Genomic DNA, 16,571 nt, shown 5'->3' with positions numbered 1-16,571 from the left:
AGCTTCAACAATAAGTAGGTCAGATTCTAGATCTTCTTGACATTCAGTGAGCTTACCTTGTATTATGGCCAAGAGAATGACAATTACAAAAAAGAAGAAGGTGATGTCAAAGATGATTCGATATATCTCATATTCATCACCAGCCGGATCTTCGATTTCATCACCAATACCCCCTCCAGCACGTACTCCAACATACATGTGGAACATATAGCACTGGAAAAGAAAGGAATGGCATCACCGCCTGGAGGATCATTGCCCATTTTTATACTCAACACACCTAAGGTTCTCTCTAGCTCCTAACCTTCACTCTGGAAATGATGAGAATCTTTGCCTTCTACATCATCTCTTTTTGTCTCAATATTTGTAATTGTGATGCAAACACTTGACTTTGCTGTCTTTTAGAGAAAACTCTGTACTGCATACTCTGCTTAGCACCTGCTGACACACTTTGTAGGAAATGCATCTGGCATTAAGATCATACTAGGGGGCACAAAACTATATTTAATTGCAGTGTTCAATTTTTTTTGAGCATAACACACAAAGGAATGGGGAAGTAAAAGTCCAATGTATAACTGAATAGAATGTTAGAAATAAAACAAGGGAAAAAATCAGACTTATCATCCCCTCATCTATCATATGTGAAATATAATGCAAAAAGGTTTTTAATTTCTAGAATAAAGAAAAATGAGAGAGGCAGGGAAGAAACAGCATCTCATCATTAACATGCTGAAATTTTAAAGTAACCAACAATATGTACTGCTGCAAATGTCACTGCCGAAAAAAGGGTGCAGCAAAATGCTTTGGGGCGGGGTTTCTCAGCCTCATCACTATTAACATTTCAGACCAGATAATTCTTGGTTGTGGGGTTTCCCTCCCCTATATTTCTGGTCATTTCTTCTCAGCCCCGTTGGGCACTTCTTCCTCATCTCCCTATCTCTTCATAAACTAATCCCCAGGATTGGGTTCTCTGACTTCTTCTTCTTCTTTTTTTTTTTCTTTTAGGACATTCCCTTAGGAAACTTTTCTAGTTTCATACTTAAGCATCATCTGTGGTAATTATAAAATATTTCTGTTTACACCTCAGGTCTCTTTCCTGAATCCCAGACTTGTATCTCCAACTTATTTTTCATTTGATGTTTTATGATCTCATTTCATTATAATTAGTCCCATTATAAGAAGAATTACTTGGGTTGCTTCTTTGTCATCTTGCATCTTTGCATCTTGCATGAGTGCTCAGTCGTGTCCAACTCTTTGTGACCCCGGGGACTATAGCCTACCAGGCTTCTCTGTCCATGGGATTTCCCAGGAAAGAATACTGGAGTGGGTTGCCATTTGCTTCTCCGGGGCATCTTCCTGAGCCAGGGATCAAACCCACGTTTCTTGCATTTCTTGCTCTGGCAGGCAGATTCTTTATCACTGGCACCCTGGGGAGCCCTCTATCATCAGTGCCTAAATAATGTTCAGCGCATGATAGGCCCTGAAAACTCACTCAGGATGACTGAAGAGTGAAAAATTATGACTAGTCAGTTGTTTCCTGGAGAACAGCTCAGATACACCTCAAATTCTCAAGTAGTTTTACAGAGCACCAAATTCAAGCAAAGAATACAAGATAACACCAAAATGCTCATACAGATAGCCTGATGAGACCAGTGGTGTCTAAACTTAATTCCACATCCACATCTCCCAGAGGTTTAAACATTCCGAATTCCTAGTATCACCTACTGAATTAGTCTCTGGAAGTAAGATTTGAAGACACTTTAAAAAAGCCTCTGGGGAGATGCTCCAAGAGGCTCCTCAGTGTGGGTGAGTGAATATGCCCTGGATGTGAGAAACAGGCCCAGACCATCTTGGCTGTGTGTTCAGATGTACATGTATTTCTTCTAAGTTGATTAAAGTTGTTTTGGAACTATCAAGTACCTCAAAGAAATGTACTGCACTGAATAATTGTCAATCATGCATAAAAAAGAAAGAACTGTTTTTGGTGCAGTGAAGGAAAGTCTTGCAAAAAAAATTGTTTTCCAAATTCCGAGTGTCCTTTCAGTTGTTCATTTTGGTTAAACTGTCAAGAGCTCTCCTGTTGTTGTTCAGTTGCTCAGTTGTGTCCGACTCTTTGCGACCCCATGGACTGCAGCACACCAGGCTTCCCTGTTGTTCACCAACTCCTGGAACTTGCTCAAACTCAGAACTCAAGTCTATACTGATGGAAGACCACACACAATTTGCATTCTTGATGGTAGTGGTCCTGTATATAATGAATAGATAACTGAAAACCTGGATCACCCAGAGAGAGAAGAAGGAAGCTTCTTCAATGATTTTTGAAATCTACATGACAAATTTTAACCTCCTTTGAAAAGGATATTCAATGCCTTTTTGGAATAAGGCAGTATTTTCCACAGTCAAGTTGCTGCCTGGCCAAATCCACCAACAGGGATGTTTTTAAAGAACGTCTTCACTGGACTGTAGGTTTTAGAACACAAAGTAACTGACTCCTTGTCAGTTAGTACAAGAGCACTGATACGGTTGTCAAGACAAGGAACTGTAATTAAGGTGGGGGGAGAACAAGATGGCAGAGGAGTAGGTGGACGTGGAGTACATCTCTCTCCACAGATACATCAGGAATACACCTTCGGACACAGAAGTGCATGCAGAACACTAGCTGAGAGCAGAGGAGGAATACCTGACCAGTGGAAAAGAATATATAGAGCCACGCAAAACTCAGTAGGATGAAGGAACTAGGGGGAAAAACAGGAGTGTTAGTAGGATTGGACCTGCCCTTGGCGGGTGGGGGAACTGAAGCAGGGGGTCCAATCCCCACATCAGGGCAATTGTCTGAGTCAGAGGAGAAACATTTAAGGTTGAGAGTGAAACAGCTAATCTGTGGCAGCCTAAATGGAATGAAACTCACACAGTCCTTGCTGCAGCCATACATACCCTGGACAGGAACACTGGTCCCCTGGAAGGCACAGTGGCTGGGAGGTGGAGTTTAGGGATTGTGGAGCAATCCCAGTGTTAGGGCTGCTGTTGACCGCGGAGAGATGGATTGAGGGGATGTGAGGGAGGAGACTGTGGTAGGAAATGCCGGTGGAGCAAAGCCAGGCAGCCATGGAAGCAAGGGGATACTGCTGAGTCATGCATAGGGGGTGGAACCATCACCATAGCTTCTCTCCCCACAGGCTAGCACCAGCAGCTGAACAATAGAAAGGTTGGCCCATCAATCGCCTGATGCACTGAACTACAGAGCAGGACCCCACCCAGGGTGCCCCTTTAAGTTCCTGACGCTCCATTCTACAGAGCAGGACCCCAGCCAGGGGGGCCCCCCTCTATATGCCAATGCGCCGAACAACAGGGAAGGACCCCAGGCAAGGGAGCCCTCTAAGCACCTGAATGGGCAGAGCTACAGAGAGACTGGCCAAAGAGGCCTTCTGATTGCCAGCTACAAGAGGCTCAAAAAAGACTGATAGGGCCATAACTCCTGCAGGGGAGGCAGTCCATGTCCCTGCACACTTGGTGCCCCCAGGGTCCCTACAAACCACGCTCAACTCTCACTGGGGCAGAGCTGCCACAGGCAAAAATGTCTTGCATCTAAGCCTGCAGGGTCACTTTGGTCATGTCTGACTCTTTGTGACCCTGTAGACTGTGGCCTGCCAGGCTTCTCTGTCAGGGAGGGGGGTTCTCCAGGCAAGAATACTGGAGCGTATTGGCCAATACTGGTTGCCATACCCTTCTAGAGCACTATATTTCCTGCTGCCCTAGCTTCCAATCCCCCTGAGTACCTGGTGCTGCCAGAACCTGTGTGACCCAAGCAGCTGCACCATCTCCACACCTGGCCCTCACAGGGGCAAACACATGCCCTCCAGGGCAGCCTCAGGAGCAAAGCCCAGTGGATGACTCACATGGAGAGGTAAAAATAAAACCACAATTGAAACCAAGGGGCAGTGTGGTTAAGGAAGAAGATCCAAAACTTTCCCACCAGCTGTACAAGCTGCAGAATAAATCCACAAGATCAACTAGGCAGACTCTGTGTCCATGGACTATATAAAAGGCCATTGAGAGCTCCCACAAAAGAAAACACACTAGTTCTGATAGCTGTGGACATTGAAGGCAAGAACACACAGGAGTAGGACCAGATTAGAATCTGAGCTGCCCCCACAGCAGGTCCAGAGATCAGCACAGTGTGGGAGGGCATCCTAGGGAGGTGAGGTGGACTGTGACTCCCAGCGAGGGAAAGGTCTCTGACAGCAGTGACTCAAGAAAAACATTTATTATTCTAATTTTTTCACTTGTTCTGTGGATTTTTTTGGATTTTTTTTTCATTTATTTTCCTTTTTCCCCCCTTATGTTGTAGTTGTCAATTTTATTGGCACTAAGAAATCCAATTAAGCTTTTTGAGCTTTTTTTTTCCTCAGTCATTTTTATTGTTGTTATAAACCTCTGCCTCTACATTGGGCTTTTGCAGTTCTGTGGAATTTTCCTTTTTTTTTTTTTTTTTTTAAGTTTTTAAACCTATTATTATTTTTTTCTACATTTATTCTTTGTTTGCTTTTCCTACTATTCTTTTCCCCTTGCAGTTCATCTTTAACATATATAAATCTTCTTTATCTACCTCTATTTAACTTTGCATATCTATTCTTTCTTTCTTTTCTTTCTCTCCTTTCCTGTCAACATATTTGTTAGGTTTATTTTCATTGCTTTATACCCCAATTGGCACCTAGCTTTAGTTTTGTTTTCCGGTTTGTGCTTTGGTTAGTTTAGTTATGGTAGATACAATTTTTGGTTTCCTTTGTTTGCTGGGTCAATCTATTGTACTTTATTTTTGTTGGACTGTTTTGATTTTATTTATGAGTGTGTGTGTGTGTATGTGTGTGTGTGTGTATTGTCACACATTTTATTGTTGTTATAAACCTCTACCTATGTGTTGGGATTTTGCAGTTCTGTGGAGTTTTCCTTTTTTTTTTTCCTTTTTCTTTCTTCTGGCTTTTTTTTTTTTTCTTTTCTTTTTTAATCACTTTAAATTTTAATTTTTTTAAACCTATTAAATTTCTTCTACATTTATTCCTTTGTTTGCCTTTCCTGCTCTTCTTTTTCCCTTGCATTTAATCTTTTATGTATATAAATCTTCTTCATCTACTTCTATTTAACTCTGCATATCTATTCGTTCTTTCCTATCCTCTCCACATATTTGCTAGTTCTCTTTTTATTGCTTTATTTCCCACTTAGCACCATGCTTTAGTTTTGTTTTCCAGTTTGTGCTTTCGTTCTTAACTGGTAAATATAAATTTTTATTTCTTTTGTTTGCTGGGTCAATCTACTGTACTTTATTTTTGTTGGACTATTTTGACTTTGCTCATGGGTGTGTGTGTGTGTGTGTGTATATATATATATTGTGTGTGTGTGTGTGTATTCCATTATTTTAATTATTTGCCTGATTTTATAACTGCCATTTATCTGGGGTTCATTTTTGGTTTCTCGAATTGGATATTTGTTTTAATCTCACTAAATGCCACAACAAACCACTTGTGCAACCTTCTTCCTGACCAGAGATCAAGCATGAGCATTTGCAGTTGCAGTACTGAATCCAAGACCCTAGACTGCCAGAGAACTAGCCCTAGGGAGCATCAAATAGTGAGAACTCACACAAAGGAAACCACGTGAATACAAGACCCAGCATTACCCAACCACCAGTAGCACCCTGTGCAGGATGCCTCATCTAAACAACAAACAAAACAAAAATACAAACCCAATCATCAGAAGACAGGATTACCACCTCACTTAGCCTTTCCCATCAGAGGAAAAACAAACAAATAAACAAAAAATCACCACAAATCTCACCCTATATGAAGCTTACACAAACCACTGTTATCAACCTTAGGGGGGCAGAAACCAAAAGAAAGAATTTAACCTTCTTCAAGGAAACAATTCAACTTTCCTTGAAGTCTGGAAAAGGACACCTCAAACAAAATAAGTTAAAAAAAAAATGAAAAGGCAGAGAAATACTACACAAATGAAGGACCAAACTAGAAACACAGAAGTCCAAATAAATGAAGAGGAAATAGGCAAACTACCTGAAAAAGAATTCAGAATAACGATAGTAAAGATGATCAAAAACCTTGAAAACAAAATGGAGAAATGCAAGACTTAATCAACAAAGATCTAGAAGACCTAGAAGAATAAACATAAAGAGAAAAACAACACAATTACTGAAATTAAAAATACTCTAGAAAGAATAAATAGCAGAATATCTGAAGCAGAAGAATGAATCAGTTAGCTGGAAGATAACATGATGGAAATAACTTTTGAAGAGCAGAATAAAGTAAAAAGAATGAAAAGAACTGAGGACAGTCTCAGAGACCTCTGCTGCTGCTGCTGCTAAGTAGCTTCAGTCATGTCTGACTCTGTGTGACCCCAAAGATGGCAGTCTGCCAGGCTCCCCCATCCCTGGGATTCTCCAGGCAAGAACACTGGAGTGGGTTTCCGTTTCCTTCTCCAATGCATGAAACTGAAAAGTTAAAGTGAAGTCACTCAGTCGTGTCTGACTCTTTGCAACCCCATGGACTGTAGCCTACCAGGCTCCTCTGTCCATGGGATTTTCCAGGCAAGAGTACTGGAGTGGGTTGCCATTACCTTCTCCCAGAGACCTCTGGGACCATATCAAATGTACCAACATTTGAATTATAGGGGTCCCAGAAGAAGAAGAGAAAAAGAAAGGGTATGAGAAAATTTTTGAAGAGATTATAGTTGAAAATTTCCCCAACATGGAAAAGGAAATAGTCAAATCAAGTCCAAGAGGCGCAAAGAGTCCCATACGGGATAAACCCAAGGAGAAACACACCAAGACACATACTAATCATACTACTACTACTACTACTACTAAGTCACTTCAGTCGTGTCCGACTCTGTGCGACCCCATGGACTGCAGCCCACCAGGCTTCTCTGTCCATGGGATTCTCCAGGCAAGAACACTGGAGTGGGTTGCCATTTCCTTCTCCAAATATGCTATCTAGATTGGTCACAACTAATCAAACTAACAAATACTAAACACAAAGAAAAAAATATTAAAAGCAGCAAGGGAGAAGCAACAAGTAACATACAAGGGAAACCCCATATGCTTAACAGCTTATCTTTCAGCAGAAACTCTGCAGGCCGGAAGGGAATGGCAGGATATATTTAAAGTATTGAAAGGGAAAAGTCTACAGCCAAGATTACTGTCCCCAGCAAGGATCTCATTGAAAATTGATGCAGAAAATAAAAAGCTTTTCAGACAAGCAAAAGTTAAGAGAATTCAGTACCACCAAACCAGCTTTACAACAAATGTTACAGGGACTTATATAGTCAAGAAACACAAGAGAAGAAAAAAGATCTACAAAATCAACCCCAAACAATTAAGAAAATGGAAATAGGAAAAAGTATATGAATAATTACTTTAAATGTAAGTGGACTAAATGCTCCAACCAAAAGACACAGACTGGCTGAATGGATACAAAAACAAGGCCCATATATATGCTGTTTACAAGAAACCCACTTCAGACCTAAACACACATATAGACAAAAAGAGGATGGAAAAACATATTCCCTGCAAATGGGAAGCAAAAGAAAGCTGGAGTAGCAATCCTCATATCAGACAAAATAGACCTTAAAATAAAGAAGATTACAAGAGATAAGGAAGGACACTACAAAATGATCAAGGGATCAATCCAAGAGGAAGACATAACAATTGTAAATATCTATGCACCTCAATACATAATAGTAGCACCTCAATACATAAGACAAACATTAACAGGCATAATAGGAGAAACTGACAGTAACACAATAATAGTAGGAGACATTAACACCCCACTCACACCAATGGACAGATCATGAAAACAAAATTAATTAGGCAACACAAGTCTTAAATGATACATTAGATGAGATGGATCTCATTGATATCTTCAGGACATTCCATCCAAATGCAGAAGAATACACCGTCTTCTCAAGTGCATATGGAACATTCTCCAGGACAGACCACATCTTGGGTCACAGATCAAACCTCAGTAAATTTAAGAAAACTGAAATACTATCAAGCATATTCTCCAACCACAATGCTATGAGACTAGATATCAATTATAAGAAAAAAACTGTAAGAAACACAAACATACAGAGATTAAGCAATGCATTTCTAAATAACCAAGAGGTTACTGAAGAAATCAAAAGAAAAATCAAAAAGTTTCTAGAAACAAATGACAAAACATGACAACTCAAAGCCTATGGGATGCAGCAAAAGCAGTTTTAAAGAGGGAAGTTTATAGCAATACAATCCTACCTCAAGAAACAAGAAAAACGTTGAATGGACAAAATAACTTTACACCTAAAACAACTGGAAAAAGAAGGAGGAAAAAAAAAAACCCGAAAGTTAGTAGAAGGAAAGAAATCATTAAAATCTGAGCAGACATAAATGAAAAAGAAATGAAAGAAACAATAGTAAAGATTAATAAAACTAAAAGCTTATTTTCTGAGAAGATAAAATTGACAAACCTTTAGCCAGACTCATCAAGAAAAAAAGAAAGAAGAATCAAATCAACAAAGTTAGAAATGAAAAAGGAGAGGTTATAACAGACAATGCAGAAATACAAAGGATTATAAGAGACTATGATGAACAACTATATGACAATAAAATGGATAACCTGGAAGAAATGGACAGATTCTCAGAAAAGTTCAATCTTCTAAGACTGAACCAGGAAGAAATATAAATTATGAACCACCCAATTACAAGCACTGAAATCGAAGATGTGTTCAAATATCTCCTAAAAAACAAAAGCCCAGGACCAGATAGCTTCACAGGAGAATTCTATCAAACATTCAGAGAAGAGCTAATGACTATCCTTCTAAAACTCTTTCAAAAATTGCAGAGTACAGAACACTTCCAAACTCATTCTATGAGGCCACCATCACCCTGATACCAAAACCAAACAAAGACAATACACACAAAAAGAAAACTACAGGCCAATATCACTGATGAACGTAGATGTAAAAATCCTCAACAAAATTTTAGCAAACAGAATTCAGCAACACATCAAAAAGCTCATACACCATGTTCAAATTTGGTTTATTCCAGGGATGAAAGGATTCTTCAATATACACAAATCAGTCAATGTGATAAAGCATATTAACAAATTGAAAGATAAAAACCATATGATAATCTCAATAGATGCCAAAAAAGCCTTTGACAAAATTCAGCACCCATTTATAACTAAAACTCTTCAAAAAATGGGCAGAGAAGGAACCTACCTCGACATAGTAAAGGCCATATATGATAAGCCTACAGCAAACATTATTCTCAATGGTGAAAAACTGAAAGCATTCCCCCTAAGATCAGGAACAAGACAAGGGTGTCCACTTTCACCACTGCTGTACAACGGTCTGGAAACCCTAGCTACAGGAATTAGAAGATAAAGAAATAAAAGTAATCCAGATCAGAAAAGAAGTAAAGCTCTCACTATTTGCAGATGACATAATACTGTACATAGAAAACCCTAAAGATAGTATCAGAAAATTACTAGAGCTAATCAGTGAATTTAGCAAAGTTGCAGGATACAAAATCAATACACAGAAATCACTGACATTTCTATATACTAACAATGAAAAATCAGAAGGAAAAATTAAGGAATCAATCCCATTCACCATTGCAACAAAAAGAATTAAATATTTATGAATAAATGTACCTAAGGAGACAAAAGAACTGTATACAGAAAATTATAAGACATTGTTGAAAGAAATCAAAGATGACATAAACAGATGGAGAGATATTCCATGTTCCTAGGTAGGAAGAATCAATATTGTGAAAATGACTATACTACCAAACACAGTCTACATATTCAGTGCAATCTCTTTCAGATTACCAATGGCATTTTTCACTTAACTAGAACAAAATATTTCACAATTCATATGGAAACACAAAAGACCCTGAACAGCCAAAGCCATCCTGAGAAAGAAGAATGGAGCTGGAGGAATCTTCCTTCCTGACTTCAGATTATATTAAAAAGCTACAGTCATCAAGACAGTATGGTACTGGCACAAAAACAGAAATATAGACCAGTGGAACAAGATAGAAAGCCCAGAAATAAACCCGTACACCTATGGGTACCTTATTTTTGACAAAGGAGGCAAGAATAAAAAATGGGGCAAAGATAACATGTTCAATAAATGGGGCTGGGCAAACTGGACAGCTACATGTAAAAGAATGAAATTAGAACAATTCCTTACACCATACACAAAGATAAACTCAAAATGGATTAAAGACCTAAATGGAAGAGCAGAAACTATAAAACTCTTAGAGAAAAACATAGGCAAAACACTTGATGACATAAATCAAAGGGAGATCCTCTTTGACCCACCTCTTAGAGTAATGGAAATAAAAAGAAAAGTAAACAAGTGGGAAATGATTAAACTTAAAAGCTTTTGCACAGCAAAGGAAACTCTAAGCAAGGTGAAAAGACAACCCTCAAAATGGGAGAAAATAATAACAAACGAAACAAGTGACAAAGGATTAATTTCCAAAATATACAAGCAGCTCATACAACTCAATACCAGAAAAGCAAACAACCCTATCAAAAAGTGGGGAAAAGACCTAAACAGACATTTCTCCAAAGAAGACATACCGATGGCTAACAAACAGATGAAAAAATGCTCAACACTGCTCATTATTAGAGAAATGCAAATCAAAACTACAATGAGATATCACCTTACACCAGTCAGAATGACCATCATTAAAAAGTCTACAAACAATAAATGCTGGAGAGGGTGTGGAGAAAAGGGAACACTCTTGCACTGTTGGTGGGAATGTAAACTGATACAGCCCCTATGGAAGATGGTATGGAGATTCCTTAAAAAACTAGGGATAAAACCCCCATATGACCCAGCAATCCCACTCCTAGGCATACACCCTGAGGAAACCAAAATTGAAAGAGACACATGTATCCCATTGTTCATTGAAACACTATTTACAATAGCTGGAACATGGAAGCAACCTAGATGTCCATCAACCAATGAATGGATAAAGAAGTTGTGGTACATATACACAATGGAATATTACTCAGCCATTAAAAGGAATGCATTTGCATCAGTTCTAATGAGGTGGATGAACCTAGAACCTATTATACAGAGTGAAGTAAGTCGGAAAGAAGAAGATAAATATTGTGTTATAATGTGTATATACAGAATCTAGAAAAATGGTACTGAAGAATTTATTTACAGGGCAGCAATGGAGAAACAGACATAGAGAATAGACTTACGGACGTGGGGAGACGGGAGGAGAGGGTGAGATGTATGGAAAGAGTAACATGGAAACTTAAATTACCATATGTAAAATAGATAGCCAACAGGAATTTTCTGTATGGCTCATGAAACTCAGACAGGGGTCTGTATCAACCTAGAGGGGTGGAGTTGGGAGGGAGATGGGAGGAAGGTTGAAAAGGGAGGAGATATATGTATACCTATGGCTGAATCATGTTGAGGTTTGACAGAAAACAGCAAAATTCTGTAAAGCAATTATCCTTCAATAAAAAATAAATTAATTAAAAAAACTTTGGATACTACATTAATTTCTTATAACTATTTGTCTAAAACAGTGCTTGAAACTGTTAACAGTGGATATGTGGGAAGGGAAAGTTTTATTTTCCTAATATACTCTTACATACTATTGGAATTATTTTTACCATATGAATTTCTTGCTTTTATTAAGAAAAACCGGGGGCTATATGTTTTTCTCCAAATCTATCTTCACATGTGCTTAACTGTGGCCACATGAAACAGAATTATTACTGCAGCTGCTCACTATTTAATGAACTAGCACCATCCATCCATTACTGGCTTTTCCATCCTTAGCTCTGTTTGCAATCTGTCCCTCCCCCTTGCCTGGGCCTCAGTTTGGACAATCTACCTGCCTATCATCTGGCACTTCTCTGTGTCCTATTCTGGCCCTTTAACTCCTCACACTAACACGTATTGTGAGTCAACAGTGGATCAACTGCAGTTCCCCGTTCAGGTCCTAGAATCACAGCTCTCCAAGTCCTGCCTGCTTGACATGTATGTGACTAAGCTCATCCAGCTAATTCCTGCTGATAAAGACTCTGGATTACAATTTGGCTCCCCAAATAGAGTTTTTCTATGGGATAAAGACTATCAGCTTATTATTTGAACTCTTAATGAGTGGAATTCTGACTCATATGTCTGACTCAGGAGTCTGGTTAATATGAGTCTGTCTTCAGGCGAATGATCCACTTTTACTTTCAAATACTGAAGTTGAAAACAAGACCATGGGATGAGGCTAAATTACTGAGGTAAATATCTTCTTTTTAGATTTCTCTTCAGCCACCTAGCCTCTCCAGCAGTATCCTTATCTCACTGTCACCTTCATTCTATAATAGCACTAAGAATTTTAAGGAGGGGATTCTACCATATTTCATTAAAATGAAATATGGCCATTCTGTGAAAAGACAGGTAGCGTTTTGTGGATGTGATCAATTAGACTCAATAAGATACCAAAGTTCTTAATAGGAAAACAAGTAAAATGTACAATTCACCAATGGAATTTTGATACAGATTTTCCCAGCATTCTCCTTCATTATCGGAAGTTATCACCAGAAATATCAGAGAGATGGCTGCTGTGGTAGAATAGAAGGAAATGTGGTGATCACCCACTCACATGGGGTGAAAGGCTTTCAGCTTTCAGATTATCATTCTGCTCCTGAAAAGGGAAATTCTTTCATCTACCTTCCTTTTCAGAGAATCAGCTTCAACCCGATAATAGGAGCTGGAGGGGCAATGCTGGGCAGCAAAAAGATTTACTACTTCAGAAAATCTGAGTAATGAGGAAGGAAGATGCCTGGTGCTACACAGACCAGGCCAGGGCAGTTGTTAATCCTCAAGATTTAATGTTCAGTGACTTTCCCCCTTGATCTACCTCCTAAACTGATACATTCTGGGGTTAATCATTGTTTATGTTGCCTTTAGGGAACACTGGATGAGTAGCAGTTTCTAGTGAACTGGTGGTTTGATCCCTGGATGGGGAAGATCCCCTGGAGGAGGGCATGGCAACCCACTCCAGTATTCTGGCCTGGAGGATCCCAAGGAGAGAGGAGCCTGGCGGGCTACAGTCCATAGGGTTGCAGAGTCAGACATGACTGAAGTGACTTAGCACGTCCACACACACACATGCAAGATCCTTATAAGATCTTTATCTTGGAAAAAGGAAAAAAGCAGGGCTAGGGACGAGTAAGACACAGGGAGAGAAAAAGAGAGACTGACTCTAGAGAAAAACAAATTATTCCTTGAGAAGATAAGGTAAAATAAGTAATTTAGAACAATTACCTAAGCAGGTTACTTCCCTAGGAGTATACTTTTTATTTCAACCACCTAGAAAGCTTTTTCCAAAATACATGGGTCTTTATATCTTCCCTACAGTTTCTGACTCAAGGGATCTGGGGTTGGTCTTGAAGATCTGTGGATTTACAAAGATTTTTCCTGGTATTTCCTCTAGTCATTTGAGGCTGAAAACCACTCCTTTTGTGAGGAATGCCCTCATATATGACATGTCAGTCTTTCTAGCTACAATCTGCTTTTTGCCCTGAACTTTAAAACTTTACTTTTCACTTTCTCCTCCTACATTCATGGCAAAGAGGTTCAAATTCTATCAGGTTACTCCTGGTTTAATTAGATTCTCTGGCTCAAAACACCATGATCCTAAATAAATAAGTAAAGAAAGAAGGAAAGAAATTTAAGTATGACTCATCACTAAGTCTGCAAAACTGCAGCCACAGTGCCACCTGCTGTAAGTTATAAAACACTGACGGGTGAATTAAATCCTTGGGAAACCTGCAGTGTTCCTTGAGACCCAAAGAAGGGACCTGAAACAACAAAGGAGATGAAAACTCAGGGTGACAGGAATAAAACAGGATGTGAGTGAGGAAAACCTATCTCAGGTGAGCATACTAGATTTCACCCGTTGAAAAAGAAATGCGAAGGAGACTGGCATAAAGAAAGGATTCTCTAGGGGAATTACAATAATTAAATCCAACCATTTCCTACTCCATAATTTTGTCTTGCTAGATATTTGGTTTTACTGCGCCTCCACTTTTAATAAACTCTACAGCGGTTGGCTTCTTCAAAATCTACCTGCACAAGCATTTGTAAGAGGCAAATTAAAGGGGGCTTTCAGATCTAAAGTTTCCCTGGTAGCTCAGCTGGTAAAGAATCCACCTGTAATGCAGGAGACCCTGGTGTGATTCCTGGGTTGGGAAGATCCCCTAGAGAAGGGAACAGCCCTGGAAAATGGAATGGCCCTGGAGAATGGAACGGCAACTCACTCCAGTATTCTTGCCTGGAGAAGTCCATGGACAGCTGAGCCTGGCAGGTTACAGTTCATGGGGTTGCAAAGAGTCAGACACAACTGAGCGACTTTCACTTTTCAGATCTAAAACTGAAAGGTTACTCTAGATAATGTGGCCTCTGACACCATAGTTATTAAGACCAATCAGCTGGATTTGAACGTGTGTGAAACTACTCAGACTCTTGTCTGGTTCAACTGATTGACAGCAGTAGGTAGTTACAAGACAGGTAGGAACTGAGGTATGGTTTGTATCTTGGAACTGAGTTTTCTTCTGTAAGAAAGAAACACTTAAGATGAAAACTATGATGCCTCCAACCTCGCCTCAGTCAAAGGCAAGGTACGTTTACTCTTCTGTGTAGAGACAGAAATACCTGCAACAGAGTTGGTCAGAGGTAGTCCATATGGACAGAGATTCTTCAAAATGAACAAAATTCTGGCTGTAGCTCAGTTCCAAGCCCATAGTTGAAAAGATCAACAAGCCTATTTCCTCATCTGCAGGTGAGGCAAACTCCACTACCTTCTTTATACATATGTCATGTCATTGGGTAAAATCAGTCAGATAAAGGCAGTGGTCTTCCTAACCCACCTCTTGTTCAAATAATGCATGGATTCTTCTCATAGTAAGTCCACTGACAAAATTTACAAAAGCAATGGAAATTCATTCCTAGAGCAAAATTCAAAATGTAGTCATCTAAGGATACCATTAGCACAACTTAATTAGGGTCAAATATGACCCATGATGTGATAAGGAGAGTCCAGGATATTTGGCAGCAGGGGTGGGAGGTGGTCTTGCTGTGGTGGGAGAGGGGAATCTAAGTCACATATTGTTCCCACTCTGTGACACAGGCCACTGCATATCCCCGTCTGAAACCATTCCTCCTTTCCATCAATCTTGAGGGGTTCACTGAGCATCACACTCGCTGGGACTGAATGACTCCAGAAAAACTTTATGACCCGAGGCTTGTGAATTTTGAGATTTAGAACCAGTGTGGTGTTTCTCTTGGAATATTAATGAATCTCCCCTGGGTTGTGTAGGCACAAATGCCTGCCCTTGATACTTATCCTCTGTGTCTTGTTGCCTCCATCTGTCCTCCACTCCCCTGCCTGCCTCTGGCCAGCCGCTACCCCAAGTTTTCAGGGTCATGGGATACAGACAATGTGGTTTTAAAGGCAGCCCACAGAACAGGAGTTGAAGGATCCCTAATGTACTTTCCTCCCTGGGCCTGGAATGGCAGGGTAGGGATGTGGAGAAGCAGGAAGGAGGTGTTAGCGACTCTGGTGAAGGTTATTACTAGTGACCAGGCAGTCTGCCAGCGCCTAAGTTTTCTCTCTCCTTTATCTGTGTCCCCAATTCCTGTAAGAACTCTTGTTAACAGTTTCTTATGTATCCTTCCAGAAAAATCATATACATAGTCCAACATATCTAATATATACATTTGTGTGAGTGTGTGATATTGTATGTTAGGATTCTATCACAATACTGTTCAGGATCTTGCTTTTTGTCCCCACCTAAGTATAATTTGTATGTCTTTGCCTATTAGCATATTCAAACTTATCTATTATATGAAAAAGCTACATACTTTTCCATTATATGGATCTATCATAATTTATTTAATTAGGACCCTATAGATGATGGAGAAGGCAAGGGCACCCCACTCCAGTACTCTTGCCTGGAAAATCCCATGGATGGAGGAGCCTGGTGGGCTGCAGTCCATGGGGTCGCTAAGAGTCGGACACGACTGAGCGACTTCACTTTCACTTTTCACTCTCATGCATTGGAGGAGGAAATGGCAACTCACTCCAGTGTTCTTGCCTGGAGAATCCCATGGACAGAGGAGCCTGGTGGGCTGCCATTTATGGGGTCCCTCAGAGTCGCACACGACTGAAGCGACTTAGCAGCAGCAGCAGATGATGATAATTTATATTATTTTCAATTTGTGATAGCAACTAATATCCTTGAATATACAGAGACATATTTATGAATGAAATTAGATCAGTTAATAGCAGGGGGACATAAGTATAAGTCAAAGATGAATACACTTAAAAATCTGATAGTCATTATAAAATTTCTCTAAAATTATTAATTTAACTTCCTACTAGGAGAAGGCAATGGCAACCCACTCCAGTACTCTTGTCTGGAAAATTCCATGGACGGAGGAGGCTGGTGGGCTGCAGTCCATGGGGTCGCGACTAAGCGACTTCACTTTCACTT

At 39.7% G+C, this 16,571-nt stretch overlaps 1 protein-coding gene and 1 long non-coding RNA gene across 3 annotated transcripts in view; one reads left to right on the top strand and one right to left on the bottom strand.

Moving 5' to 3' along the window:
• Nucleotides 1-5,676, top strand: part of LOC123333406 — an 83,441-nt gene extending 77,765 nt beyond the window's left edge. For both annotated transcript variants that reach the window (XR_006640986.1, XR_006640989.1), the window contains exon 3: nucleotides 5,539-5,676. This is a non-coding gene — a long non-coding RNA (uncharacterized LOC123333406). The remainder of the gene's footprint in view (nucleotides 1-5,538) is intronic.
• The window catches only part of RYR2 (ryanodine receptor 2), an 829,832-nt gene that overhangs the window by 16,822 nt on the left and 796,439 nt on the right, over nucleotides 1-16,571 (bottom strand). Inside the window, exon 102 of the mRNA XM_045165522.1 lies at nucleotides 57-213. Coding sequence (XP_045021457.1) covers nucleotides 57-213 — 157 coding nt within the window. The remainder of the gene's footprint in view (nucleotides 1-56; nucleotides 214-16,571) is intronic.

This window comes from Bubalus bubalis, chromosome 4 (genome assembly GCF_019923935.1).
Source record: "Bubalus bubalis isolate 160015118507 breed Murrah chromosome 4, NDDB_SH_1, whole genome shotgun sequence".
NCBI lineage: Eukaryota > Metazoa > Chordata > Mammalia > Artiodactyla > Bovidae > Bubalus > Bubalus bubalis.
Note: the sequence above shows the minus strand (reverse complement) of the source record. Positions and strands in the feature narration are given on the sequence as shown.